This window comes from Salvelinus alpinus, chromosome 7, assembly GCF_045679555.1.
Source record: "Salvelinus alpinus chromosome 7, SLU_Salpinus.1, whole genome shotgun sequence".
NCBI classification, from domain to species: Eukaryota; Metazoa; Chordata; class Actinopteri; order Salmoniformes; family Salmonidae; genus Salvelinus; species Salvelinus alpinus.
Genome location: NC_092092.1, coordinates 56,834,818 through 56,862,592, shown reverse-complemented (window position 1 = coordinate 56,862,592; position 27,775 = coordinate 56,834,818). Strand labels below are relative to the sequence as shown.

Genomic DNA, 27,775 nt, shown 5'->3' with positions numbered 1-27,775 from the left:
GAACAATTCTCATATGCAGGTAACAAAGACAAACACAGCCTAATAACAAAAGCATAAAGGGCAGATCATAGGTAAATATGACGTTCTTTAGAAGTAGAATCTGGTATGCATGCACACGCTGTAACAACAATTGAAAGGATATGAGCTTTAGGTCTCAGCTCTCCTCTCAGCTTGGACTATGACAGGAATGTAGGAGTCTAAGTTGTAGCTTGTTCTCTCCCATATTCCGGATACCTCCAATAACACACAAAACATCAACCTGGATCAAGGAGGGTTTAATTACTCTCCACGGGTCTGGCATTTCTGTGGGAAGAAAGGTCAGGTAATGGATGCCAGAAAAGCTCATTGAATCAGAGTTGGATTCTGGCTCTGGAACCAGTTGGGCTAGTGACCCAGGCCCACTAGGCTGATGTGCCTCCAAGAACAGCAAAGGGTGTCTTTTTACAGTAGATAATTAATGATGCCCCATCTACCATAGTAAATGTTGCCAGTCTGTTAAATGTTTGATCTACAGGGGTCAAACAATATCTTGAAATAATGTTGTATTTGCCAGAGTGAACTCTTGTTTTATAAAATGCCTCAAGTCAATACAACAGTGCCTTTTTTAGTATCGTGCCTGTCTACTGTTGTATCCTTCAGGACAATCTGATCAGTATCTGTTAAAGTCTAGCGCTGGCAATATTTAACCAGACCTAGATGGATGAGTCAAGAGTGCACTAAGATCTGTGGCCAATAACTCAGCTGGCGTCCTGAGCTCAGACATGACATGTCCTTAGCCTGGGTCTATTCAGAGGGACCCGGACCGTTGTAGAGGACAGTCAGTCAGTCAGTCAGGAGTAAGTGGAGTGTAAATGCTGCTTCATGCTGGGCTCACTGCCTGGACTCCTCTCTCTCAGGGGCAGGAGCCCGGCCGTCCACTCCACAGACCTCTGATGGAAGGCCAGCACTGAAGAATACATGAGCTGAACTCACAGCAGAGAGTAGAGACTGCACCCTTTCATACTTACTGGACTGCCACCAAATGTCACTCTAACTCTCAATCGTAACATTGAGTTCATTGAGTGGAATGGAGAGGTGCATAGTGTACTCTCATGCCCCCCCCCCCCTCCCTCTCTGTCACTGGGGTAGAATTACAGTAGACCTTATCCCTGCCCTGGCGAGGGGTTTCACAGCGACAAGACTAGGCTAAATGTCAACCCCAGCAACTCATTTCACAAATGAGGGTAGTCCAGGTTTACATGTTCATGTTATAGCACTGGGAAAGTAGTCCCAACCTAGACTAACCCAGAGAACATGGCAACATAGCACTGTAAACTTATATTACAAACACATGCCCGGGCTGTTTCATGACAGGATCAAGAGTGGAGCAGGCAGCCCCCCCCCCCGACAAAAAAATAAAAGACAGTACAGCTAATAAGGACAAGCAGTAGGAGATGGCGAGATGCAGAAATGACCCAGTTTCTGTTCTTGTCTCCCTGTACTTCTTCCTTAGGGATCATTCCAAAATGTACTCTCCTATTGTACTTATTCCAATAAGAGTTTGTGCTTTTTGGTGGTGTAGATTTGAAGACTGTTGTTGTTTTGACTTGTTGGTTATGGTGTTTGGGACTTGGTTATGGACTCAGCTCCATATCAGGTTGCGGTGCTTCAATCCCCTCTGAAAGCCAAGCTGACTGCAGACTACAGCTGTTTTCTCTGTTGTTAAATGTGTTCCCTGTGGAGCCTGGCAGCTGGAGGGGGGCTGCAGGGTGGTCCTGCCCCTCAGTCTCTCTCTGGTGGTTAGGACTGAAGGGATGACTGACAATGGATATAGCGCTGCTTACAGACCTTTAGGAGTGAGGGCCCAACCACCCCCACCCACTACACTCTTCTCCATTGCTCTGGGGAGCGTTGACTAACGATGTGGTGTGTTGATATTCTTGGAAATAGGACACTAATGTCTGGGTCTCTCCTTCGGTCTTTTTTCTTGTCCCTCCCGCCCTCTTATATCCTTGCTTCCGGCAGTTTTCCTTTTTCTCCCCTCCCTTGTCTGAGAGCCAAGTGGACTAGTCTGCCTGGCTGCTTCCGCATAGGCTGCTCTGTGGCTCCTGATAGTGCCTGGGCGTTGCCCCTAGTTACAGGCAGGCGGGCAGGTGGTGTCGGGTTACCTCACCTTGCTGTGCCATCCTCCTGTATAGTTAAGCCGCAGCCAGAGAGAGGGAGCAGGGCGGAGACTACACATCATGCCTCGGGAGTGGTTTCTGTTTGCTTTGAATCCTCTCTACTTCGGGTTTCGGCTGGGGGGGTAGAGTTGAGGCTGGGGACCTACTGCCAGAGAGAATGACCTTTTTTTCACATCTGATATGGTTTATTTACGGATAAACTGGAGTAGCCTAAATCATCATTAGAGGAAAGGTTGTTTCTGAGGTTAGGCTACCTTTAGAACATTGATTTCTGATCATTCTCATATTGGAAAGTGTTTCCATCCAGCCGACTGATTTCTAAGGTGAGTGAAACCCTTACAGGGATGGGAGTCAGACTCATTGCACAACAATATTTTGTGTTAAAGCAACTCTGTTCTAAAAGTATAACCTTTTGAAGTTGATACGTACTGAATGTCCCTTAGTTTGTTGATAGTGGTGACTTCAGAGGCAATGGTATGTGGTCGGTTATCACTCAATGGAATGAATGGCATCTTGTCCAGTATGTTACTGTCAATGTGGAACCTCTGACACAATATTGTTGGAATCAATGTTTTGCTTCCACGTATATTTGCTTTATCTTGCCTTATCTCATGTGGTGGGGACTCCAGATACAAACGTTGGTTGCGGCACTCCACTAACACCATTGTGGTTCTGACGTTTACATGGTTCTCATCACAAGTACTTGTTTTTCAATCAGCGTCTGTTGGTTTTGATCTTGATGAGTGCATGTTTAATGAGGAGGCTTAGGTGGATTCATATATCAGGAAGCAGTGGATTTATACACCATGACAAATGGTCATCCATTCAAACGGGTTGGACTGGCTTTCAAACGTGTTGGAGTGGCTAGCTTCCTTTGGAAAAAATCATGTTTGAGTTCCATGTTGAACGTACTTAATTAATTTGCATAATCAATGACCTGACAGGAGATATTAGTGGATGTGTGAGGCAGAGACATGATGAAGCTCCATCTGGTCCTGAGGTAATGAATCAGGCTGAAAAGAGCCGCTACTGAACCACCACTCTCACACTGCTCACCCGAGTGCTGAGCCACACATTCAATGGCCAGGAGACGCTAGTAGTCGACTTCATAAAGCAAGATCGTCGCCTCGCTTCAAGTCCTTAGGAAACTATGCAGTAATTCGTTTTTTAATGTATTTCTTACATTGTTAGCCCAGAAAATCTTAAGTGTTATTACATACAGCCAGGAAGAACTATTGGATATAAGAGCGACGTCAACTTACCAACATTACGACCAGGAATACGACTTTCCCGAAGCAGGTCTTTTGTTCAGACCTCCCCCTGGACATTGGATCTAATCCCAGAGGCCGCCTCAAAACAACGTTGTCGCCGCAGGAGAGGCAGACGGAGCGGCCTCCTGGTCAGACTTATAAGGCGAGCACACCATCCACCACTTCCGAGCATATTACTTGCCAATGTCCAGTCTCTAGACAACAAGGTGGACGCAGTTTGGGCACAAGTTGCCTTCCAGAGAGACATCAGAGATTGTAACATTCTCCGTTTCACGGAAACATGGCTCACTCAGGATATGTTGCCCCAACAGAAACAAACATCTCTCTGGTAAGAAGAAGGACGAGGGTGTATGCCTCATGATTAACGACTCGTGATGGAATCATAACAACATACAGGAACTCAAGTCCTTTTGTTCACCTGACCTAGAATTCCTTACAATATAATGCCGACTGCATTATCTCCCAAGATAATTATTTTTGATTATAGTCACAGCCGTATATACCCCCCCCTCTCGACGGTCCTGAAAGAACTTCACTGGACTCTATGTGAACTGGAAACCATATATGCTGAGGCTGCATTTATTGTAGCTGGGGATTTTAATAAAGCTGATTTGAGAACCATCCTACCTAAATTATACCAGCACATTGCTTGTAGTACCCGCTCGAGCAAAACACTCGACCACTGCTACTCTAACTTATGCGATGCCTACAAGGTAAAACATTTAAACGTGTCAACCCTCGCAAGGCTGCCGGCCCAGACGGCATCCCTAGCCGCGTCCTCAGAGCATGCGCAGACCAGTTGGCTGGTGTGTTTGCGGATATATTCAATCAATCCCTATCCCAGTCTGCTGTCCCCACATGCTTCAAGATGGCCACCATTGTTCCTGTTCCCAAGAAAGCGAAGGTAACTGAACTAAATGACTATCGCCCCCTTCTGTCATCATCAAGTGCTTTGAGAGGCAAGTCAAGGATCATATAACCTCCACCCTACCTGATACCCTAGACCCACTCCAATTTGCTTACTGCCCCAATAGGTCCACAGACGATGCAATTGCCATCACAGTGCCCTAAACCATCTGGACTAGAGGAATACTTATGTAAGAATGCTGTTCATTGACTACAGCTCAGCATTCAACACCATCGTACCCTCAAAACTCATCATTAAGCTTGAGACCCTGGGTCTCGACCCCACCCTGTGCAACTGGGTCCTGGACCTTCTGACTGTCCGCCCCCAGGTGGTGAAGATAGGAAACATCTCCACTCCGCTGATCCTCAACACTGGGTCCCCACAAGGGTGCGTTCTCAGCCCTCTCCTGTACTCCCTGTTTACCCATGACTACGTGGCCATGCATGCCTCCAACTCAATCATCAAGTTTGCAAACGACACTACAGTGGTAGGCTTGATTACCAACGACAAGACAGCCTACAGGGAGGAGGTGAGGGCCCTCGGAGTGTGGTGTCATAAAAACAACCTCACTCAACGTCAACAAAACAAATGAGATGATCGCGGATTTCATGTAACAGCATAGGGAGCACCCATCCACAACAACGGGACAGTAGTGGAGAAGGTGGAAACTGGTAAGTTCCTCGGTGTACACATCACGGACAAACTGAAATGGTCCACCCACACAGACAGCGTGGTGAAGACGGTGCAAGTTACTATTCAACCTCAGGAGGCTGAAGAAATTTGGCTTGTCACCTAAAACCCTCAAACTTTTACAGATGCACAATCGAGAGCATCCTGTCGGGCTGTATCACAGCCCGGTACGGCAACTGCACCGCCCTCAACCGCAAGGCTCTCCAGAGGGTGGTGCGGTCTGCACAACGCATCACCGGGGGCAAACTACCTGCCCTCCATGACACCTACAGCACCCAATGTCACAGGAAGGCCAAAAAGATAATCAAGGACATCAACCACCCGAGCCACTGCCTGTTCACCCCGCTATCATCCAGAAGGTGAGGTCAGTACAGGTGCATCAAAGCTGGGATCGAGAGACTGAAAAACAGCTTCTATCTCAAGGCCATCAGACAGTTAAACAGCCATCACAAACATGGAGAGGCTGCTGCCAACATACAGACTCAAATCACTGGCCACTTTAATAAATGGATTTAATTAAGGTATCGCTAGTCACTTTAAATGATCCTACTTTAATAATGTTTACATATCCTACATTACTCATCTTGTGTGTGTGTATATACTGTATTTTATACCATCTATTGTATCTTGCCTATGCCGCACAGCCATCGCAAATCCATATTTTCATATGTACATTTTCTTATTCCATCCCCTTACATTGTATGTAAGGTAGTCGTTGTGAATTTTAGATTACTTGTTAGATGTTACTGCACTGTCGGAACTAGAAGCACAAGCAAGTTCAAGAGAAAATAGACAAATCAATGTTATAACATTTCTGGTAGTTTACTGGTAAACATTGAAAGTTACCAGTATTTTACCCTACCTTTGCAAACCTAATGTGTGTCATTGCGGATATGGACACAGTTTTTCTGTCCCTGCAAGTGCATCAACCGTACATCCGATTGTGTGTGAGATTTAAAGGGGGAGAAACTGTGTGTGACATTCTGACTTGACACCATTTGTATGTCCCTGCAGAGTACAGCCGGTTTGAGTCCAAGATCCACGACCTGAGGGAACAGATGATGAACAGCAGCATGAGCTCTGGGTCGGGCTCCCTGCGCACCAGCGAGAAACGCTCCCTCTATGTCAGGTATCAGAACACACACACAAACCTCCCTGTGCACCAGCGAGAAACGCTCCATCAGGTATCAGAACACACACACAAACCTCCCTGCGCACCAGCGAGAAACGCTCCATCAGGTATCAGAACACACACACAAACCTCCCTGTGCACCAGCGAGAAACGCTCCATCAGGTATCAGAACACACACACAAACCTCCCTGTGCACCAGCGAGAAACGCTCCATCAGGTATCAGAACACACACACACAAACCTCCCTGCGCACCAGCGAGAAACGCTCCATCAGGTATCAGAACACACACACAAACCTCCCTGTGCACCAGCGAGAAACGCTCCATCAGGTATCAGAACACACACACAAACCTCCCTGTGCACCAGCGAGAAACGCTCCCTCTATGTCAGGTATCAGAACACACACACAAACCTCCCTGTGCACCAGCGAGAAACGCTCCATCAGGTATCAGAACACACACACAAACCTCCCTGTGCACCAGCGAGAAACGCTCCATCAGGTATCAGAACACACACACAAACCTCCCTGTGCACAGCTCCCAAACTCATCACATTTAGCTCATCACTCACAAATACAAAGATTTTTCATAATCACAAAGTAGGTCATCATTAGACTATCGGATGCCAAATATCTGCTCATCTGATTAATTTGATGAGCAAGCTTTTCTGTTGGATGCCACACATGAACTATTTTACAAATAGTACATCCTATGACTGGCAAAAGTTCTGCTGGTATCATAATGTTATCACGCTGTGGGCATGAAGCCAAACTGTATGGAACCCCAGCCAGTAAGCCAACCAGCCAGCCAGTCAGTCAGGAAGAGCAACAGGTGGCAGGCAGGCCTCTCGCTCTCTCTGCTATAATGAGTGCAGCTGCCTGATTCAGGACAGGAAGGGCTCTGGGTGGGTCATGGTGAAAAGGATTAATCTATGATGTAACACTCATGTCCTAAGTACTGGAACCATATTTCAAGTTAAGTGCTGTGTAGCAGCTTCATGTGAGCCCAATATGTAGGCTGCAATAATGAACACTTTCAGATCCTACTTGATGGAGATTCTTGACAGAGAAAGAAGCATCTTACTATGAACACAAGCCAGATCAAAATACTTAGTGTAATCGGTTCAATGTACTAAAGGGGGGGAAAAGGTCAATGAAAAAAGTAAGATTCTTCTGCTGTGTGATTTGACCATTCGTGTTGTCCCCTAGCAAGACTGTAGCTCACTGGGCCACCTGTAGACAGCGTAAACCAGGATGACTAATGCTCTATAAGACTCCTGTCAGCCAGGGAGAACCATCCTCTCCTTTCATCTGTGTGGGTGACTAAGCATACAGTTATGGAGGAAAAGGCTGTGTCTGTTTTAGCCCACTGCAGCAGCCTCTGGAATGTGAGGAGGCCTCTCCAGTGCTCACACACACACACACACACACACACACACACACACACACACACCCAGGGTGTGTCTGAATGCCTGTGTGAGGGGAGGCAGTCATGCAACCTGGCAGTAAGACTCAATACCATTACCTGCAGGTAGCTAGTAGCAGGGCAATCTGAATACTTCAGACCAGGCAACCAGTAGGGGGAACACACCGGACCTTCAGACCAGGCAACCAGTAGGGAGAACACACTGGACCTTCAGACCAGGCAACCAGTAGGGAGAACACACTGGTTATAGTAACTCCACACTGGACCTTCAGACCAGGCAACCAGTAGGGAGAACACACTGGTAATAGTAACTCCACACTGGACCTTCAGACCAGGCAACCAGTAGGGAGAACACACTGGTAATAGTAACTCCACACTGGACCTTCAGACCAGGCAACCAGTAGGGAGAACACACTGGTAATAGTAACTCCACACTGGACCTTCAGACCAGGCAACCAGTAGGGAGAACACACTGGTAATAGTAACTCCACACTGGACCTTCAGACCAGGCAACCAGTAGGGAGAACACACTGGTAATAGTAACTCCACACTGGACCTTCAGACCAGGCAACCAGTAGGGAGAACACACTGGTAATAGTAGCTCCACACTGGACCTTCAGACCAGGCAACCAGTAGGGAGAACACACTGGTAATAGTAACTCCACAATGGACCTTCAGACCAGGCAACCAGTAGGGAGAACACACTGGTAATAGTAACTCCACAATGGACCTTCAGACCAGGCAACCAGTAGGGAGAACACACTGGTAATAGTAACTCCACACTGGACCTTCAGACCAGGCAACCAGTAGGGAGAACACACTGGTAATAGTAACTCCACAATGGACCTTCAGACCAGGCAACCAGTAGGGAGAACACACTGGTAATAGTAACTCCACAATGGACCTTCAGACCAGGCAACCAGTAGGGAGAACACACTGGTAATAGTAACTCCACACTGGACCTTCAGACCAGGCAACCAGTAGGGAGAACACACTGGTAATAGTAACTCCACACTGGACCTTCAGACCAGGCAACCAGTAGGGAGAACACACTGGTAATAGTAACTCCACAATGGACCTTCAGACCAGGCAACCAGTAGGGTGAACACACTGGACCTTCAGACCAGGCAACCAGTAGGGAGAACACACTGGACCTTCAGACCAGGCAACCAGTAGGGAGAACACACTGGACCTTCAGACCAGGCAACCAGTAGGGAGAACACACTGGTAATAGTAACTGCACACTGGACCTTCAGACCAGGCAACCAGTAGGGAGAACACACTGGTAATAGTAACTCCACACTGGACCACGTAGTGTCCTGTAGATCCAGGTCAGATTGGTGAAACCTGTAGAGCAGGAATTCCTCCCTGTAAAATAGCAGTGGTTGACCTGTCTGACAGAGAACAGACAGCCCGCAGCAGCATAGCTGTCTTCAATAGAAACTGGCAACAAAGAAGCCAGTGTCTGTTTTGCAATAACATTGTCAAGTTTCATCATGAGAAGCAGTGGGTTTTAAACTTCATAACCTGTTACTAGTATGGTGCAGTAATATGTTGTTGAGTGATTGACTCTTACACCCCTCTGTCTCTCGCTCTCTCTGTGTGTCTCGTGTGTGTGTGTAGAGCTCTGTTTGACTACGACCGGACCAGAGACAGCTGTCTGCCCAGCCAGGGCCTGAGCTTCTCCTATGGGGACATCCTGCATGTCATCAACGCCTCCGATGACGAGTGGTGGCAGGCGCGCCTGGTCACGCCCCACGGGGAGAGCGAGCAGATCGGGGTCATTCCAAGCAAGAAGAGGTATCCTCAGCACCCCCATTTACTATCCAAAATGTGCAGCTGTTGTGACGTTCAAAGTGCCTCAGTAAACTATTTGAAATGGGTCTTTTCTATGCAGGGTGGAGAAGAAAGAGCGAGCGAGGTTAAAAACAGTCAAGTTCCATGCCAGGACGGGCATGATCGAGTCCAACAGGGTGAGTGTGGACGGTGGCTCTCTGGTTCTCCTGCCTGGCAGTGGGGACCTAAGGAGCTGACCCACTTCCCCCTCCCTGAGGCAGGCAATGTGGGAACAGGAGCAGGTAGCAGGGACCAAGCTACTCACTGGAGCTAGTGCAGGAAACTAAAGACTCACAATACATTACATTGCAGACAGGCTACCAAACCGGCTCATGCTTAATAATTATGTAATAAGGTTCGAGGAGGGTGTGCTATATAGCCAATATATCACGGCTAAGGGCTGTTCTTATGCACGACGCAACGTGGAGTGCCTGGACACAGCCCTTAGCCGTGGTATATTGACCATATACCACAAACCCCTGAGGTGCCTTATTGTTATTATAAACTGGTTACCAACGTAATTAGGGCAGTAAAAATAAATGTTTTGTCATGCCCGTGGTATATGGTCTGATAGACCATGGCTGTCAGCCAATCAGCATTCAAGGCTCGAACCACCCAGTTTATAACGCTTAATAAGAACTGTCCTATCTAAGTGCATTAGTGTTTTTCTTGTTTATGTGATATATAATCCGTGTACATCAGGCAATGTATGAAACAGCTGGTTCACAAATCTAGGCTCTCGTTGGTCAATTATTGATTGGCTAAGTGTTATCACATGATGTTCATGTAATATTTTAACCCTGTCATTCACTCCTGTAATGATATAAGAAAGCAATTTCAGCTTCTATATACCGTTTCTAGGATAAAAATGAAGTAGCATCTCCCCTTTGCAAAAGTGTTCCATTCATTTCACCCTGGTTATCTGCCTTAATTTATTGTTACATTTCTGTCTGTTTTATTTCATTTTGCATGTGTGTTTGGTGTCCTCGTTGAACAAAAACATTATGTTGTGTTTTTTGTTTCATCCCCCCCCATCGCGCCCCCCCCTCCCCCCCATCATCATCATGCACATCTCCAAGCAGTCAATCAAAATAAAGCGCAAAAAAAGCTTCAACCTCTCACACAAGTTCCCGTTTTACAAGAGCAAGGAGAATATTGTGCAGGAGTTGGAGTCTGAACGTGAGTACCCAACGTGTGATAAGAGGGTTTTGCTTTTCGCGCTTTTCCTCTCCGCTTCATCTCTCCACTCACCTCTGGGAGCAGACCGTGGCTGTCTTTCCGCTCTCATTTAATCACCCAGAGAGGACCCACACAGACCCAGGCCTGGGGTTCAGGTGTCGGCCTCTCTCTGGTGTCCGTCTGTCTGTCCTCTGGTGGAGACTCCAGGTGTGTTCTGCTGGCTGCCAGGGCATGTGCGTGTCTGGCTGCACTAACACAGTAACGGTGTACTGCTTCTAGAGGCCTTGATACACCTCCACTATTTACTGCTGCCCAGTCAATCCTCATCCACACAGTCACTGACCCACAGAGCTAGAATCACATTAACTGGACGGCAGCACTAAAAAGCATTAAGACCAACGGGTCAAAATCCCATCCATAATGGGACTGACTGTGTCTAATTGAAAAGGGCATTGGTTTTCACTGGGAATAGAGTAGGGTTTAGGGAGCACAGTGCCTTGTGTTGGTCCCCCCCCATCTCCCAACGAGCAGCACAGCACACCTCCCTTGCTCTCGGCCTGTTCCAGCGCTCACTAACCTCTTCTTCTTCTTCCTGTCTGCCTCTTCTCTCTCTGTTTCTGCTCTCACCTGTCGGGACACTCAGGACTTCCCAGGGTTAAGCGATGACTTTTATGGATCAAAGAGTTTGAGTAAGTGTGTGGTTGGACTGGCACGCTGCAGCTGCTGTCCCCTGAGCGCCGAGCTAAATGCCTGTTCAATGCAGACCCGACTGGCAATGGCTGCAACACACACATGCGCTTTCTCTTGCTTACATGCTTACATACATACATACATACACACACACCCCCTAGGGTAAGAGTACAAGCGTTAGACCTCGTCTGACTTCCTCCTCCCCTGTAGGGATTTGACTATGAAAGTTTAGCAGGGCATTGTCAGAGTGATTACTTGGAAGAACCTAGTATCTCCCTCCCTTCACTTACTGTACAGGGTTTGCTTTTCCTATCCTGTTTTTCCCTGTTAGCCAGCCGAGCTGACTGCCCAGTGCCCACGCAGGCTAACAGGCTAACCTCCACACTTTTGCTTGTCCTGACATTGTATGTGCCGTTACAGATTCAGGCCCCTCCGTAGGAAACATAGGCAAGGGACTGCAGGGTCAGTTGGGACTTTGTGAAAGGAAACACTTCATTTCCTATTGCTGCCACCTCCAACCACTTCCCTCTATAGAGAGTGATGTCACTCTGAACAAGGCTGTTGTTTTCTTTGGGGATAAGCAGTGGGACAACGGGGGATTCGTTTTTTTCTTCTTGATGTTCTGAGACTGGTGGTGAACTTTTTTTTTTCTCACCAAAATGATTGTGGCTACTACAACCACTGACAGGTTTAAACTTTCCCCACCCTAAACATGTTCCTCTCCTTGCAGAATGCCTGACGTCAAACACCAGCGACAGTGAAAGCAGCTCAAGTAAGCAACTGTGTTTTTCTTCAACAAAAAAATTAATGCCTTGTTTCTAAGATGATCCCCCTAAATGAAAAGCATGCTTCACGTCATTACGCCCGTATCCAGAACTTATTTGAGTCCTCTGTGCTGTAGTTAGCTGGCATTCCACTGAGGTGGTATCAGGCACTTAGTTGGAAAACCTTCTCTTATGTGCTGTTATGGAAAATGTGACTGCATGAAAAGACTACTTTAAACTACTATCAACCACATCTGGTCATCCATTGTCATGGGATTATAATAAAGATGACATACTGTGTTCTTCCTTTCTGCTATTCAGAGGGCCAGGAAGACACAATTCTCTCATACGAGCCAGTGATTCGACAGGAGAGTAAGTATAATATACATATATATTTGTTCTCTGTGTAGAAGAGGGTTGGTGACCATTAATGCTTATCTTTATTCCAGTGTTTGCAGACATTAGTTCTGACCTGCTTCCTCCTCTCGTTTGCAGTTCATTACACGAGGCCTGTGATCATCTTAGGCCCAATGAAAGACCGAGTTAACGATGACCTGATTTCAGAGTTCTCGCACAAGTTTGGCTCCTGCGTTCCTCGTGAGTAGACCACTCCGCAACATGCACCACATTGTCACAGCAGTGTATGTAAACGCTGTGTTTTAGTGACCACTCTAACCGTTGTTTGAACTGGTCTCTCTCTGTGCAGACACGACACGTCCGCAGCGGGAGAACGAGATGGACGGCCAGGACTACCACTTTGTGGGCTCGCGGGAGCAGATGGAGAAGGACATTCAGGATAATAAGTTCATTGAGGCGGGCCAGTTCAATGAGAACCTCTATGGGACCAGCATCTTGTCTGTCAGAGCAGTGGCCGAGAGGGTATGGAGGCACACTCTCTCACACACACACACACACCATAAATGTACAGCATACAGGGACGCAAACTCATCACTTTTCTGCGATATTTGCTGGTTTGATCTCAAAATAGGTCATCCACATGAATCATGTAGATCCGTATTCAAAATAAAATAAGTCTGACAGCAGGTGCTCAGCACCTATTGAGATATTAAAGAGACTCACAGATCTTGTCTTCTTCTCCCTGTGTGATCACTAAATAAATGTGACTTCTCCCCATTACTGTCTCCCCTGATAGCTACTTTATTGAGGAACAATGTACTTGCCTTTGATATGTGGTTGTCCCACCTAGCTATCTCAAGATGAATGCACTGACTTTTTAAGTCGCTCTGGATAAGAGCGTCTGCTAAATTACTCACATTTACATTACATTTTTACATTTTGTTTCTCAAATAAATGAATGACTGACTGAGCACAGAATGCATCCCTCCGCGTCCTACAAATAGAAAATCAAACTAAGTTCAGAGCGTGATGTCCAATATGTCATCAGAATGAATATTGGTTACCCAGAAATAAAATCCTCACGCTAAAGTTTGGCATTTAGTCGGTCCACGAGAGATTATATCAGAATGCTTCATCCAGTCTCACCGGTGACTTCTGTGAGCAGCCTACCGAGCCATTAGCCTCCTCAGCTGCTTCTCTCTGTCCATTCTGTCTGCGCATCTCCATCAGGTTGAAATGTTATTTAGCCGTGATGGCGAGCTGAGGGTGTGCAGACAGTGATGATGCTTCTGTTACATTTGTCTAGTTATTGGAGCAGCTCGCAGCGCGAGCAAAGTGGATACGTACCTTTTAAATTCGCCCGTTAGAGCAAGCAGGCCAGTCTGCTAGGCTTTGCTGTCCCGCAGCCATAGAGGAAAAACAGAGCACAGTGACAGTAATGCTTGGCTATTATATCACTGAAAACCATGAATTTCTAGGCCAAACCAGTCAAACGTTATGCTCCATATTAACGGAGCTACCTTCTCTCTTTTCTATTGCGAATTGGTGCACATTTTACATAAGGAACCATGTCGCGGGCTATTTTTGGTTTGATAACTAACAACCTTGTTTAGTTATGTTACCTGGCTAGCTAGCTAACAACATGGTACCTTAGCTATGCACACATTTGGATGGCACAGGACAAACAGAAAAGTGATAGCCTACTCAAAAAGATGCTTCAAAGGTAGGATGCATATGCTTAATCAATTTAATTTTAAGCAAAATCTGGTATCACAATACTACTTGGTATTGTGATACTTGGCCTGGGTTCACATCGTTAGTAAAATGTTGGTATTGTGATAACCCCACTCTGAAAATAGGGAAATTCTTATTATATAGAAACAGAGTTTCTGCATGTTTCTGTTTGGAAAAACTGTCACCTTTTTGGGTTCTCATAGGTTTGCATCCAGGGTTAATTTCTGATTCATTCTTAATGGATGTAGAGCCTTATAGAGTATGTGGTATTTTCATACTTACCTGCTCCTTCTCTCTTTCCTCTTCCTGCAGGGAAAACATTGTATCCTGGACGTGTCTGGGAACGCTATAAAGCGACTGCAACAAGCACAACTTTATTCGATTGCAATTTTCATCAAACCAAAATCCATTGAAGCTCTTATGTAAGTGTTTGTTTTTGGAACTAATAAACTGTTAAAAGCATTGCACTTTACTGTTAACTCCATACAACAATCACTTCCTGTACTGCACAATCATGTCTTGTGTTGCAGGGACATGAATAAGAGACAGACTTACGAACAAGCTAATAAAGTCTTTGATAAAGCAATTAAGCTTGAACAAGAGTTTGGAGAATTTTTCACAGGTAAGTCCGCTAGTTATTAAATTTTTTCACAGATGCTAAATATTTTAGATGAGCTTGTATTGTAGTGTGAGTAGGAATCTTAATGCATTGATGCACTCATGGTATTTGTGTGTGTCTCTACAGCCATTGTACAGGGTGATTCGCTAGAGGAGATCTACAACAAAATCAAGATGATCATTGAGGAACAGTCGGGCCCCTACATCTGGATACCTTCTTCAGAGAAGCTCTGAGCTCCCCAGCTGTACCCCTCTGTCGGCGCAGAGCCCCCCTCCCGACACCCTGCCCGTCCCCCGAAGAGCTCCTCCCTCCCCCTTTTTTGCAGATATGTTTCATATCAAGTTTTAGTGTCATCATTATGTTAATCTCAAATGAAAACAAGTCTTATCACCATTTCTGTGACTGTGCACACCCCTGCATGAGTTTCTCAGCAAATCCATTCAAGACTGGAAATGCCATTTCAAATGAATTTGTCATTTTAAAACAAAACAAGGGAAAGGCAAAATGAATCGTTCTTTGTGAAATGGGACTGACAGTTGAAGATCAGAATGTTTTACAGACGACGCTGGAGTGAGGAGGAGTTAGGGATTCAGGAGAAGTTGCAGGGGAAGGGAGACCAATCATACAAGTTGGAACACTGTAAATGTTCATCAAATCACATTTTTAAAAAAGACACGCAAGATGAGAAGCAAAGACCACTTAGGGTTTTTTTCTACAAGGACTGGATAATATCAAGCCCAGCTGATGGTACTGTTGGAGTTATCGCTCTTCTTTGTAATTACTGAAGAAATTGGTGGAGAAGCCTACAGACTGGTGATCTACCAGCTTGCTGTTTGATCAGCTGATACAGACCTCTTGGGAGGCAGAACCAATGGAAGAAATTAGTTATGAATCTCTACATTTATATAATGAAATCACAAGGTAAATTATCAAATCCTACTGCGATTTTACTACATATTAAAAACTACACGTTTTACACTTCACTAGAATTGTCTACTTGGAGGGCTGTTAGATTTTGTTTGGAGGGGGGATTTTTTTGCTTGTGGTTTTTAGCTGCTCTGTGTAAAGGATGGGGGTAGAGAAGTGTAAAGGGGCTCTCTGCAAAACACCAAATTGCCTTACATCAAATACAAATTGTTATATTACTACCTGTACTTTGAGGGAAGCTATAATTAATTGACAATGAAAAAAACAGATGAACTTTTTATTTTAAATGTTGACTTTTTCTGCGTTGTCTCCTGACTTCCAGGAGGCTTAACTTGTGAGTGCAATAGACAAACGCATCGCACTTCTGTGGATTTCTATCTTCCCCCTGTATTCTTTTTGACCCTTTTCTTGTTGTAATTTAAGAATTGATTGGATTTCAATTTAGGCAGCCATAGCTCCCTCACCCACGTTGAGCAGCAGATCACCCTATTACACTCTCTACCTTCCAGGAGGAGTGTGTCTTCTGATTGAATGGTCACATGGTATTGTCCTGAATATGCCATCATGAAGGTGGCCTTAAAAACGGGTAGAACAAGACAATACTTGTATTGGATGTCCTAACAAAGAGGCAATTTAACCTGCTTTTGGATTGTCCCCTTTCCCTCCACCCAAAATAACACTAAAGAGGGGTTTGATTAAAACCTACATTGCATTCGGAAAGTATTCAGACTTGACTTTTTTTCACATTTTGTTACATTACAACCTTATTTTAAAATTGATTAAATCATTTTTTTCTCATCAATCAACACACAATACCCCATAATGACAAAGCGAAAACAGGTTTTTAGAAAGGTGCAAATGTATTAGAAACAGAAATGCCTTACTTACATAAGTATTCAGACCCTTTGCTATGAAACTCGAAATTAAGCTCAGGTGCATCCTGTTTCCATTGATCATCCTTGATGTTTCTACAACTTGATTAGAATCCACCTGTGGTAAATTCAATTGATTGGACATGATTTAGAAAGGCACAAAACTGTGTGTGTATATATAAGGTCCCACAGTTGACAGTGCATGTCACAGCAAAAACCGAGCCATGAGGTTGAAGGAATTGTCTGTAGAGCTCAGAGATAGGATTGTGTCGAGGCACAGATCTGGGGAAGGGTACCAAAACAGTTCTGCAGCATTGAAGGTCCCCAAGAACACAGTGGCCTCCATTCTTATATGGAAGAAGTTTGGAATCACCAAGACTCTTCCTAGAGCTGGCCGATCGGCCAAACTGAGCAATCGTGGGAGAAGTGCCTTGGTCAGGGAGGTGACCAAGAACCCAATGGTCACTCTGACAGAGCTCCAGAGTTCCTCTGTGGAGATGGGAGAACCTTCCAGAAGGACAACCATCTCTGTAGCACTCCACCAATCAGGCCTTTATGGTAGAGTGGCCAGACTGAAGCCACTCCTCAGTAAAAGGCACATGACAGCCTGCTTGGAGTTTTCCAAAAGACACCTAAAGACTGACTGAGAAACAAGATTCTCTGGTCTGATGAAACCAAGATTGAACTATTTGGCCTGAATGCCAAGCATCACACCTAAAGGAAACCTGGCACCATCTCTACGGTGAAGCATGGTGGTGGTGGCAGCATCATGCTTTTGGGATGTTTTTCAGCGGTAGGGACTGGGAGACTAGTCAGGATCGAGGGAAAGGTGAACGGAGCAAAGTACAGAGAGATCCTTGATGAAAACCTGCTCCAGAGCACTCAGGACCTCAGACTGGGGCGAAGGATCACCTTCCAACTGGACAACGACCCTAAGCACACAGCCAAGACAACGCAGGAGTGGCTTCGGGACAAGTCTCTGAATGGCCCGGCCAGAGCCCGGACTTGAACCCGATCGAACATCTCTGGTGAGATCTGAAAATAGCTGTGCAGTGACGCTTCCCATCCAACCTGACAGAGCTTGAGAGGATCTGCAGAGAAGAATGGGAAAATCTCCCCAAATACAGGAGTGCCAAGCTTGTAGCGTCATACCCAAGAAAAATCGAGGCTGTAATTGCTGCCAAAGGGGCTTCAAAGTACTGAGTAAAGGTTCTGAATACTTATGTAAATGTGATATTTAAGTTTTATATATATATATATATATATACACATTTGCTAACATTTAAAAAACTTTTGATTTGTCATTATGGGGTTATTGTGTGTAGATTTTAAGTATTTAATAAATTTTAGAATAAGGCTGTGACTTAACAAAATGTAAAAAAAAATCAAGGGGTCTGAATACTTTCTGAATACACTGTATATGCTCTGTGTATCTAAAGTTTTTAAATAATTTTTGAATTAGTTCTGGGCATGTGTTGAACCACTGTGTTATGAACCCAATGGCATGTCTGGGGCGAGCTAGGTCAGCTCAGGAATCTAACACAGATTTAATTTCCCCTGTGACTGAAACGCCATGTTTCAAGGAGGAGAGTTCAAAGCTGTTAAATGTGAATGAGAGTAATTGACTGAACGATCTGAGTGATTTTAAAGGCATTTGCATTGAACTATTTAATAAGCGAATGTAATATGTCTATCTTATGATGCGGTGAAGCTTTGTGAAGACCACTTCTGTGGTAAACCCTTGCCTGAGTTGGCTGTATGGATTCAACAGGATTGAAATGACCTGCCCCATCTCCCTTTGTGGATCTTGGCACTGTGTGTTTGTGTACATGTGAGGGGACTTGTTGAAGAATAAGGAATGCTGTGGCCCCCTACCCTGTGAACATTTTGATTTTCCACCTTTTTTTGGTTGAGGGGAAAGGGTTTTCCTCAGATGCCTGAGAGCCAAACCATCTTCTATATGCCCACAGGAAGTTGTCACCTAGCCCTCTGGGTCTCCTACTTCCCCCTAAAGCACCTGTACCTGAAAGCATTTTCTGAACAGGTGTGCCCACCTGCCAGGCACCACTGCTAAACCAGCTGTCATTACCTGTGTCAAAACCAGAGTTCAGGGAATAACCGAAGGGAACAGAGCCATTTATAAACTGCATACAGACTGTTTCAAAGGGTGTGGTAGCTGTCAAATGTAAATATGCCCCCAGCAGATCCCCCTCACCTGTGCTTCATGCATGTGTGAAACAAACTGGGGCAAAACATGTTTTATAGATCACAAATGTCAGGTAAGTAAACTGAGCTATTCTGAGATATAATTTCCATACAAATGTGCTGTAATGTTGGTATTTCTCTATAGACAAATCTTCAGCTGCCCATTGGGAAAATGTTTGTCAGTTGGGAATGTAATTCCCTCAAGTAGGGCCCGTCTACATGTTATTTCTTGTGGAAAATGGTGTCTGGGTGTATAGATTAAAACAATTATGTAAAAAATGAAGATATGAGACAGGCAGCAACCTACAAGGTGATATTCCAGAAACCATGAGGTGCATTGATCATTATCTCATTTAGAACTGCTCCTCAGCTGTGTTTCAACTATACACCAGACTGTTAACGTCTGGTATTTATACCTCGGTCAGCCATGTCAATAAAGCCCAAAGAACTAGATTTAATTGTATTATTTCTATTGCGGTAGAACAAGATTGAACCGAAATGCCTCTGTTTGTATAATTGATGAGGGTCTTTGTTCCAGTGAGAGAGACATGAGCTCTGGGGGGGTGGGGTCGGTCGGGTTATGGTTTGTCCTTCTGGGTGATGAGTTGTTTGACAGCACACCTGTGCAGTAAGTGCTTGCGAACCCTTTGATTGTACAGTAGTTTCCTTCCTGTCACACCACAGGTGGTAGAGCCTATCAGGACGCTGGGCCGAACGGTCTTCCCTGTCCTAGTCATGAGGGAACAGTCCTGCAACCTATTTTGTTTGGGGTTTTGTTTTGGACTGGACAAGAGTTTATTTGTTTGAAAATAATAAAATATGTGACTCGGTTATATGATTTTGATGTGTTTTATTTGAGTCCACTGGTATTGGCAGTTTAAGATGATTTGTTTCAATAAGACAAATACATTCATATGAATTTTACATGTAAAATTCATATGAATGTAATATATGCGAGAGGCATAAAATAAAGTCCATTCATGTACAGAAGTACCAAAACATTAACTAGAAACGGTTATCTGAACTCTCCATAGGGAAATATTGGGGGAGGGCAGGATGCAACACATTCTGGAGGAGCTGACTAAACTGAGACCAGTCATACAAGAACCAGTGAGACATCATACAGTAAACTACCATCCCAGCTACCACATGAATAATATCAGGTACCAGACAGTAAAAGAGCTCTGCAAAGCTCTACCAGCTCAAATCACTCCTCCACGTTGAGGTTCTTCTTGCCTTTCTCCAGACTATCTAGGACCTGTGTACAGATCTGACATCTGTGGACAAACAATATTGGATATTAGCAATCTAAGAAACAAATGGCTAGGTCTATACCTCTTTTTGTTTACAGGTATAAAACTAAACTTTTCTTAAGACATCTTATCAGTAATAAGAATTTGTTCTTAACTGACTTGCCTAGTTAAATAAAGATTACATTAAAAAATATATATATACAATTCAGTATTCCATGGGCCAAAGCCTCTCATTTGACTCAGCCCTGTCACACTCCACTGCTGTCCCCTCAGTCAGTCAGTAGTACCTGTGTCTGGTAGCTCTCCTGCAGGGAGCCCAGGTGGCAGAGGAAGCTCATGCCCAGGCCACACCACCCCTCGGGGTACTCGGCCAGGCTGTAAAGCAGGAGGCCTGTGTTCCAGGAGCAGGTCAGCTGCCACAAGATCTCCATCTCAGGGAAGTCCTCAGGCAGGAGAGGAGACAACACACACATTCATGCTGCTGCAGTCCATCTGTCTAGAAGCACCTGTGATGATAACCTACATGGCCTCAGTCCAGGTATGCATATGAATGGGCTTTTAATGTCTATAGTTAGTCTGGGAATGACACAATGTCAGAAAATATAGGATTGTATACACGACAACACGTGTTAGAGTTGTTGAGGAAGACTCAAATGTGATTCTGATGTATATTGATTTAAAGGACAAGTTTTCCCAAAATCCAGAAACTTCCAAGTGAATGAATACATTGAAACTAGTTCAGTGGAGTTTCCCCATCTCTCTCCCTGTAGTGCTGTGATGTAGTGCTGTGTTGGAACACTGGGGTGGCGGTCCAAACACTGAAAAGACACATCCTCGTCCACTTACTCTTCTTGCCTTATGCCCTTGGGGAAATCCCCGTCGCCATCTTGGCGGGTGGTCCAAATGATTAGCCAAGCAAGGGAAGTTTGCAACGTAAGCCCCTCAGCCCTCGCCCCTCAGCCCTCGTTTTAGTCGGCTTTGCAGGTGTCCAATTGTGTTCACTCCGGGCCTGAAACACCCCATAATTCAATTTGCGACGATTGTACATCCGCTAAGAAAGTCCGCGAAAACTTAAAAACAACATCAATGGAGAAGTCAACATACAAGTGTAAGTAAAAGCGAATGCAAATAAGTTAGACATTGTGCTTCTAATGCACATGACGGCACAAACACGTCTCGTACAAAGTACATGTTTTTGTTTGGTTATATTTTGGAAATTGTAGAAATAAATCATTTTCCTTCTTCAGAAGTTCCAGCTATGCAGGCGAGCGTTAGGTAGCTAACTATCATACAGTAGGCGTATATTAATAATTATATATAGACATGCACTCATTATATATAGATTCTATATATTATAATATATAGACATGCACTCATAATTGACTAGCGCATATAAAACAACCACCAAAGACAACTACCGGTGGCTAAAAACACAATCATCGCGGGATGAACGAGTGACGAATTTCCGGCCAAGGGTGGCCCATTTACAAATCATTCCTCCTTTTTGCAAGAAAAGACTTGGGTCATGGAAGTAGATGGGCATTTTTCAAATATAAAGGCAGAGTGGTAGCCATTAAACGCACCAACGAGTTGATGCAATTAAAGAACCTTAGAGAAAGGGAGATGATGAGCAAGCTTGACAGTTTTCTAAAGAAAGATAATCTATCTGAAGAAGAGGAGTCTGTATTCAAGTCTTTACAACTAGAATTAGAACAGCTTTACACAGATCTGGCAAAGGGTGCCTTTGTAAGGTCAAGAGCAAAGTGTATTGAAGAGGGGGAAAGAAACAGTAGTTACTTTTTTGCACTTGAAAAGTGAAACTACAAAAGAAAATCTATAACTGCACTTAAAATTAATGATGTTTTATGCAAAGATCCCATTGCAATATCATAATTTGTCAATTCCTTTTATGAAAACCTTTACAGCTCTCAATTTCAGGAAGATGGTTGTGAAAGCTACATTTGCCACATTCAGAATTATGTCCCTGTAATTGAGGATGATTTCCACTCAGTTTGTGATTCACCTGTGTCAATTGAAGAAATTAGAGAGGCTCTGAATTCAATGAGAAAAGGGAAATCACCTGGCCCTGATGGCCTGTCAGTTGAATTCTATAGACAGTTTTGGGAGTTACTATAGAAGACCCAATTTTCAATATGTTTCAAGATTGCATTAAAAATGGGGAAATGGTCTCCACTATGAAACAGGGCCTTATTTCATTGATTCCAAAGCCCGATAAAGACCCTTCTCTCATTGCAATTGGAGACCAATTACTTTTTAAATATTGATTACAAATTGATTGCTCTGGTTTATCCCAAAAGATTAAAGAAAGGAATAGATACCATTATAAATGAGACTCAAACAGGATTTATGAAGGGCCGTCACATAAGTTCTAACATTCGTTTAGTCTTGGACGTTATAGATTATTCAGATGCAATTGACTCAGATGCGGTTGTCTTATTTTTGGACTTCTGTAAAGCCTTTGACACAATTGAACATGAATTTCTCTTTAGGTCTCTTAAACTTTTGGGATTTGGTGAAAATTGTATTAAAGTAATTTGCATGTTTTACAAAGACATAAATAGTTCTGTGATTATTAGAATATTACCCTTGTTGTCGAAAATATTCTAAATGTGAAAACCTTAATACTTCCAAAAGATTCAGTATCAACAGAAGTGTACGACAGGGATGCCCAATTTCCCCATTTTTATTCATTTTGGTTGTGGAACTTCTATCTCTAGATATTCTGAATAATGCAATCTTGTATGGCTTAACCATTTTTAACAAAGAAATAAAAATTTCCCAACTGGCTGATGATACTACTCTTTTCTTAAGAGACAAAGACCAGGTCAAACATGCCCTTAATGCTATAACTGCATTTTCTATTGCATCAGGATTAATACTGAATGTTTCTAAATGTGAAATCTTATGTTTATTTGACTCGGATGATAAAGAAATAGAAAATATTCCTGTAAAGGACTGTGTTAAATATTTACAAATACATCTGTCAAAAAAACACTTAGTCAGACAACATTTGAATTTCTCTCCTAAAATTAAGAGAACTAAAAATATATTTAATAATTGGCTACAAAGAGATCTTTCTATACTTGGGAGAGTACTTCTGTTCAAGGCAGAGGGACTGTACCGTTTTGTGTACCCCTCATTATCGTTATGTGTAAATCCTGCTACTTGTAAAGAGATCAATAAGACCTTTCTTGACTTCATCTGGAAAAATAAGTCTCACAAACTAAAAAAATCCGTTCTTTCTAACAAAAGAGCTGAAGGCGGTCTGGAAGTGTTGGATTTTGTTGACATAAATAACACTTTCAAGATAAACTGGTTGAAAGAATGTTTGATCAATACTGATTCAATATGGTATTTCATTCTAAATAATGTGTTTAATAAATTGGGAGGTCTTCAATTTTGACTGAAATGTAATTATATTCCTGAAAGATTACCTGCTAAATTGGCTAGGTTTCACCAACAAGCTTTAATGGCCTGGAAAATATGTTTCCTGCACAATTTTTCCCCACATAAAACTTGTTTGTGGAATAATTCAGACATAACTATAAGGAATAAGTCATTGTTCTACCCCAGCTGGCATGAGAGGAATATTGACTTTGTTCTTGATATTTTCGACAACAAGGGTAATATTCTCACATATGAACAATTTATAACATTGAAAGAGTTTCCAATACCTTTCAGAGAGTTTATTTCTGTGATCAAAGCCATTCCCAGTGGTCTAACTACACGAATGAAAACTCATCTTAGCTTTGGTAACGATCACAAAGTTGATCCAGAACTCAGATTGGAAGGCGTGGGCTTACTTGAGAAATCTTGTTGTAATAAATATATAAGACAAATTCTTCATTCACAAAACCAACTTACACCGAGAGGAAAGTTTTTCTGGAACATGCTTATTCCTGACATTGTCTGGAAAAATACATGGTTAAGGCCTTACAAATACTGTATACCAAACAAAGTTAAGGAAGTGCACTTCAAAATTTTACATAAGATATATCCATGTAATTCTATGATATCCAAATTTGTGGCTATTGATGATATCTGCATTTTCTATGAAAAAGAAGGTGAGAATCTGTCTCACTTGTTCTTTGAATGTAAATTTGTGTCAGAATTTTGTGAAAACCTTCCAAAATACTTATTTACCATTATGAACACTGCCCATGTTTTTGACATGAAATATATAATATGTTACTATTGCAATGATAACAAGACCACTGAAATGATTGTAATTTTTTAAAATTCTTGTTGCCAAATACTTCATACACAAACAAAAATTATACACCAAAATTACACATTTTTTTATTGAATTTAACTATTTTATTAAAACATTAACCCTAGTGAACAATAACAATAATAACATTTTCCTAAATCATTACAATAAGATTTTTTCAGAGTGATTACAATTGCATTAGAATTGTTTTTAATTTTATTTATTTGTTTGTTTTTTTCCAGTATTTTCTCATTAATACCTGCGTTCTGTTTTGTATGATGTAAGAATATAAATTGTTGATCTGTATTTGAATAAAAAAATATATTTTTATTTTTATTTTTATATCATTCCTTCCTCCCTTGCCCTGCAAGTGTATACTCGTCAGACGTCATGATACGTCATCAGAAGTGTCCACTTAATTTGAGGGCTGAGGGGATAGGGTGTGTCGTTTAAGTGTCTGGACAACGATAAAACAGATCACGTGACTCGGTGCTCTGCTCCGTTGACAATTAATTCATTATTCAGAAATCACGCAGTGTGGACAAATTCGTTGTTTTATTGAAAGCATATGGCCGAATTAACTATTTTTGTCAAAAGTATTACCTGTTTTGAGTAATTAAATGTGTACTTAGAAACGTCTCGGTATTACCTTATATGGAGCTCGTGAGGGACGAGCTGATGCGAATGTTGATAGAATTAGGTATACCCAGTGGCGATTTTAGCATGTAAATAAATCTTGGTGGGGCGAATAAAAAAAAAGTGGGATGCATGCCAGCAAAGCCACTACACAACACAACACTAAACAATACATGAATTGTACTATAACGGTGACAAACGGTGCCCACAAACTGTTAGGGCCTACATAAAGCTGTCCCAACACCTTACCACTGCTACACCTGGCTATCGGCGGAGCCTTGTCTGGCAGCGAAACAGTTCATTCAGCCTCATTTACTGCCGTTTAAAAAAACATAGCAGATATGGCTGACTTGCTTAAACAAATGTGGTTTCTACTGACAGTTGAAATGTACAAACTATGACATAAGGGGACAACAAGCGGATAAGAGGCAATCCGTAATTTCGATTAAGACATTAATGAGCGAGCTAGGACCGACCTAGTCAATATCTATTTGTTCAGCACTTTTGATATGTACAGCAACAGCATTCAGAACATGGGCCGTTCCTACAGTGTTCTCCCTGTACACCAAGTCAGAACCGTAAAATAAATAAAGAGGGCATAAAAGCAGACAATGAATATTCGATGATTACATTTCTCAAAAACTTGTTATAGGCTACATGTGCACCACCAAGTCAGAACAGAAGGCAAAATTAAGATGTGAAAATAAACCAAATTATTAGGGTGGGGCACATGGGCTACTAACAGCTTACTACACAACATACACTCAGTATTACTTTCTTAGCTACAGTAGCTGGCATATTACATAATTTATGCAGCAGCATACAATACATTTTTGGACTCACCTTGTTGTGATGTGCTCACTTGAACAGGAAGGTGGCACAGCGGTCCTTTGTGGGCAAATTTTGTCATCAAACTTTGTAATCAAAGTCTGGCATTCTCTGGATTTATGGTGCTTTCAAGTCAACTGGGAACTCTGAGGAAAAAAAAGATCAAATCATGATGACGTCAGTGATCTTCAGGTCGTAGCTCTAGAAAGAGGCCAGAGTTCCCGATTTACAATTCAGAGTTGGATGAAAGTCCAAAACGTATTTTCCCAGTCGTAGCTCATTTTTCCCGAGTTCTCAGTTGTCTTGAACTCACTAAAGTCAGATTTTGCAGTTCTGAGTTTACTGTTGTTTTGAGCGCGGCACAAATCATGCTTCATTAACAGCATGGCCAATGTTGAGTGTTTATCATTTTAAACTAGGAAAAGAGACCCTTAATCTTAGACTTGGGACCACACAGCCACTCTGCTGAATAGCAGGCTAATGATTGCTTTGCAATGCTTGCAGTTAGCCACGGATTCCTTACAAACCACTCATTGAATTTACGATTTCCAACTTGTTGTGTAAGGTTTATGTCCAATGGCCGATGAGCACTGATACGTTTTATCTATAATTTCTCTTCATTATTTCTCTTCATATGACAAGGATTAAAAAGGATTTACCAGTAGATTTGTTGACTTGATTCATGATGATGACTGCTAGCTAAGTATGATATTGACCTCAGTCCAATCAAAGCTACTGTAGATATACGTCACGGCAAACCGGGCATGATGACTCCTTGCTGTCCCCAGTCCGCCTGGCCTTGCTGCTATTCCAGTTTCAGCTGTTCTGCCTGCGGTTATGGAACCCCTACCTGTCCCAGACCTGCTGTTTTCAACTCTTAATGATCGGCTATGAAAAGCCAACTGATATTTATTCCTGATTATTATTTGACCATGCTTGTCATTTATGAACATTTTGAAAATCTTGGCTCTCTCTAATTCTCTCTTTCTTTCTCTCTCTCGGAGGACCTGAGCCCTAGGACCATACGTCAGGACTACCGGGCATGATGACTCCTTGCTGTCCCCAGTCCACCTGGCCTTGCTGCTATTCCAGTTTCAACTGTTCTGCCTGCGGTTATGGAACCGCCACCTGTCCCAGACCTGCTATTTTCAACTCTTAATGATCGGCTATGAAAAGCCAACTGAAAATTATTCATGATTATTATTTGACCATGCTTGTCACTTATGAATATTTTGAACATCTTGGCATAGTTCTGTTATAATCTCCACCCGGCACAGCCAGAAGAGGACTGGCCACCCCTCATAGCCTGGTTCCTCTCTAGGTTTCTTCCTAGGTTTTGGCCTTTCTAGGGAGTTTTTCCTAGCCACCGTGCTTCTACACCTGCATTGCTTGCTGTTTGGGGTATTAGGCTGGGTTTCTGTACAGCACTTCGAGATATTAGCTGATGTACGAAGGGCTATATAAAATAAACTTGATTGATTGATTGAGATATAACGTGATTTGACGTCATTTTATCTGTGACCAATGACCTTGAGCCTTCTTCGATGGCTACTTCTAATATAACTATATGGCAGCACCCAAGGGGCTAGAATTTTCAAGCTCTACCCTTAGACTTGGAGGTGACGTAGTGTCCCCATGAGTGACAGAACACTGAGCCAATCACGGCTCAGCGCTCCGTATTTTCTGCTGGCTTGCCCCACCACCACAGAAAGCACTGAGCTAGGCTGAAACACCTGCATTTTGGAGCTCCCTTACTCAAGAAAACAAAAAAGAGTCCATGTTTGTATTTGGCTTTATTAACTCAATTATATATTTTTTACATTGTTTTCAAACAGATATGTGACACGTATTAATGCCAATATAACATGCAAAACAGGCAAGACCCCTCAAAATAAATATATATATTTATTTCTTTTTGCTAAAAATGTGGCGCTCAAAACAGCCCCACCTGCCCTGAATGACGGGTCGCCACTGGTATATCGCAGGTAAAGTTAGTTACGCAAAGTGGATAAAGAGATGGCAGCAAGAGTAAGCTGGTATTTGGTCCGGGGCTGCACT

General features: G+C 43.2%; 1 protein-coding gene and 2 long non-coding RNA genes across 9 annotated transcripts in view; 2 read left to right on the top strand and 1 right to left on the bottom strand.

Annotated features, from left to right (window-relative positions):
• The window catches only part of LOC139581278 (disks large homolog 3-like), a 97,312-nt gene extending 77,710 nt beyond the window's left edge, over positions 1 to 19,602 (top strand). For 2 of the 7 annotated variants that reach the window (XM_071410859.1, XM_071410858.1), the window contains exons 11-21: positions 6,045 to 6,159; positions 9,210 to 9,386; positions 9,484 to 9,559; positions 11,245 to 11,290; positions 12,022 to 12,063; positions 12,377 to 12,427; positions 12,551 to 12,652; positions 12,762 to 12,934; positions 14,459 to 14,568; positions 14,677 to 14,768; positions 14,892 to 19,602. In XM_071410859.1, coding sequence (XP_071266960.1) covers positions 6,045 to 6,159; positions 9,210 to 9,386; positions 9,484 to 9,559; positions 11,245 to 11,290; positions 12,022 to 12,063; positions 12,377 to 12,427; positions 12,551 to 12,652; positions 12,762 to 12,934; positions 14,459 to 14,568; positions 14,677 to 14,768; positions 14,892 to 14,998 — 1,091 coding nt within the window. In that variant the 3' untranslated portion in view covers positions 14,999 to 19,602. Of the gene's footprint in view, positions 1 to 2,196; positions 2,486 to 6,044; positions 6,160 to 9,209; positions 9,387 to 9,483; positions 9,560 to 10,501; positions 10,602 to 11,244; positions 11,291 to 12,021; positions 12,064 to 12,376; positions 12,428 to 12,550; positions 12,653 to 12,761; positions 12,935 to 14,458; positions 14,569 to 14,676; positions 14,769 to 14,891 lie in introns of those variants that run through there. The other 5 variants (XM_071410857.1, XM_071410855.1, XM_071410856.1 and 2 more) reach the window with 3 other exon arrangements.
• Positions 19,603 to 20,816, bottom strand: LOC139581280 (uncharacterized). Its single transcript, XR_011676179.1, has 2 exons — positions 20,310 to 20,816; positions 19,603 to 20,046 (listed from the first exon to the last, which is right to left on the bottom strand). It is a non-coding gene; the product is annotated as an uncharacterized lncRNA (long non-coding RNA).
• A 187-nt stretch (positions 20,817 to 21,003) lies between these two features.
• On the top strand, positions 21,004 to 27,207 carry LOC139581281 (uncharacterized). The gene is made up of 2 exons (XR_011676180.1): positions 21,004 to 21,130; positions 26,722 to 27,207. It is a non-coding gene; the product is annotated as an uncharacterized lncRNA (long non-coding RNA).
• Positions 27,208 to 27,775: the final 568 nt, after the last annotated feature.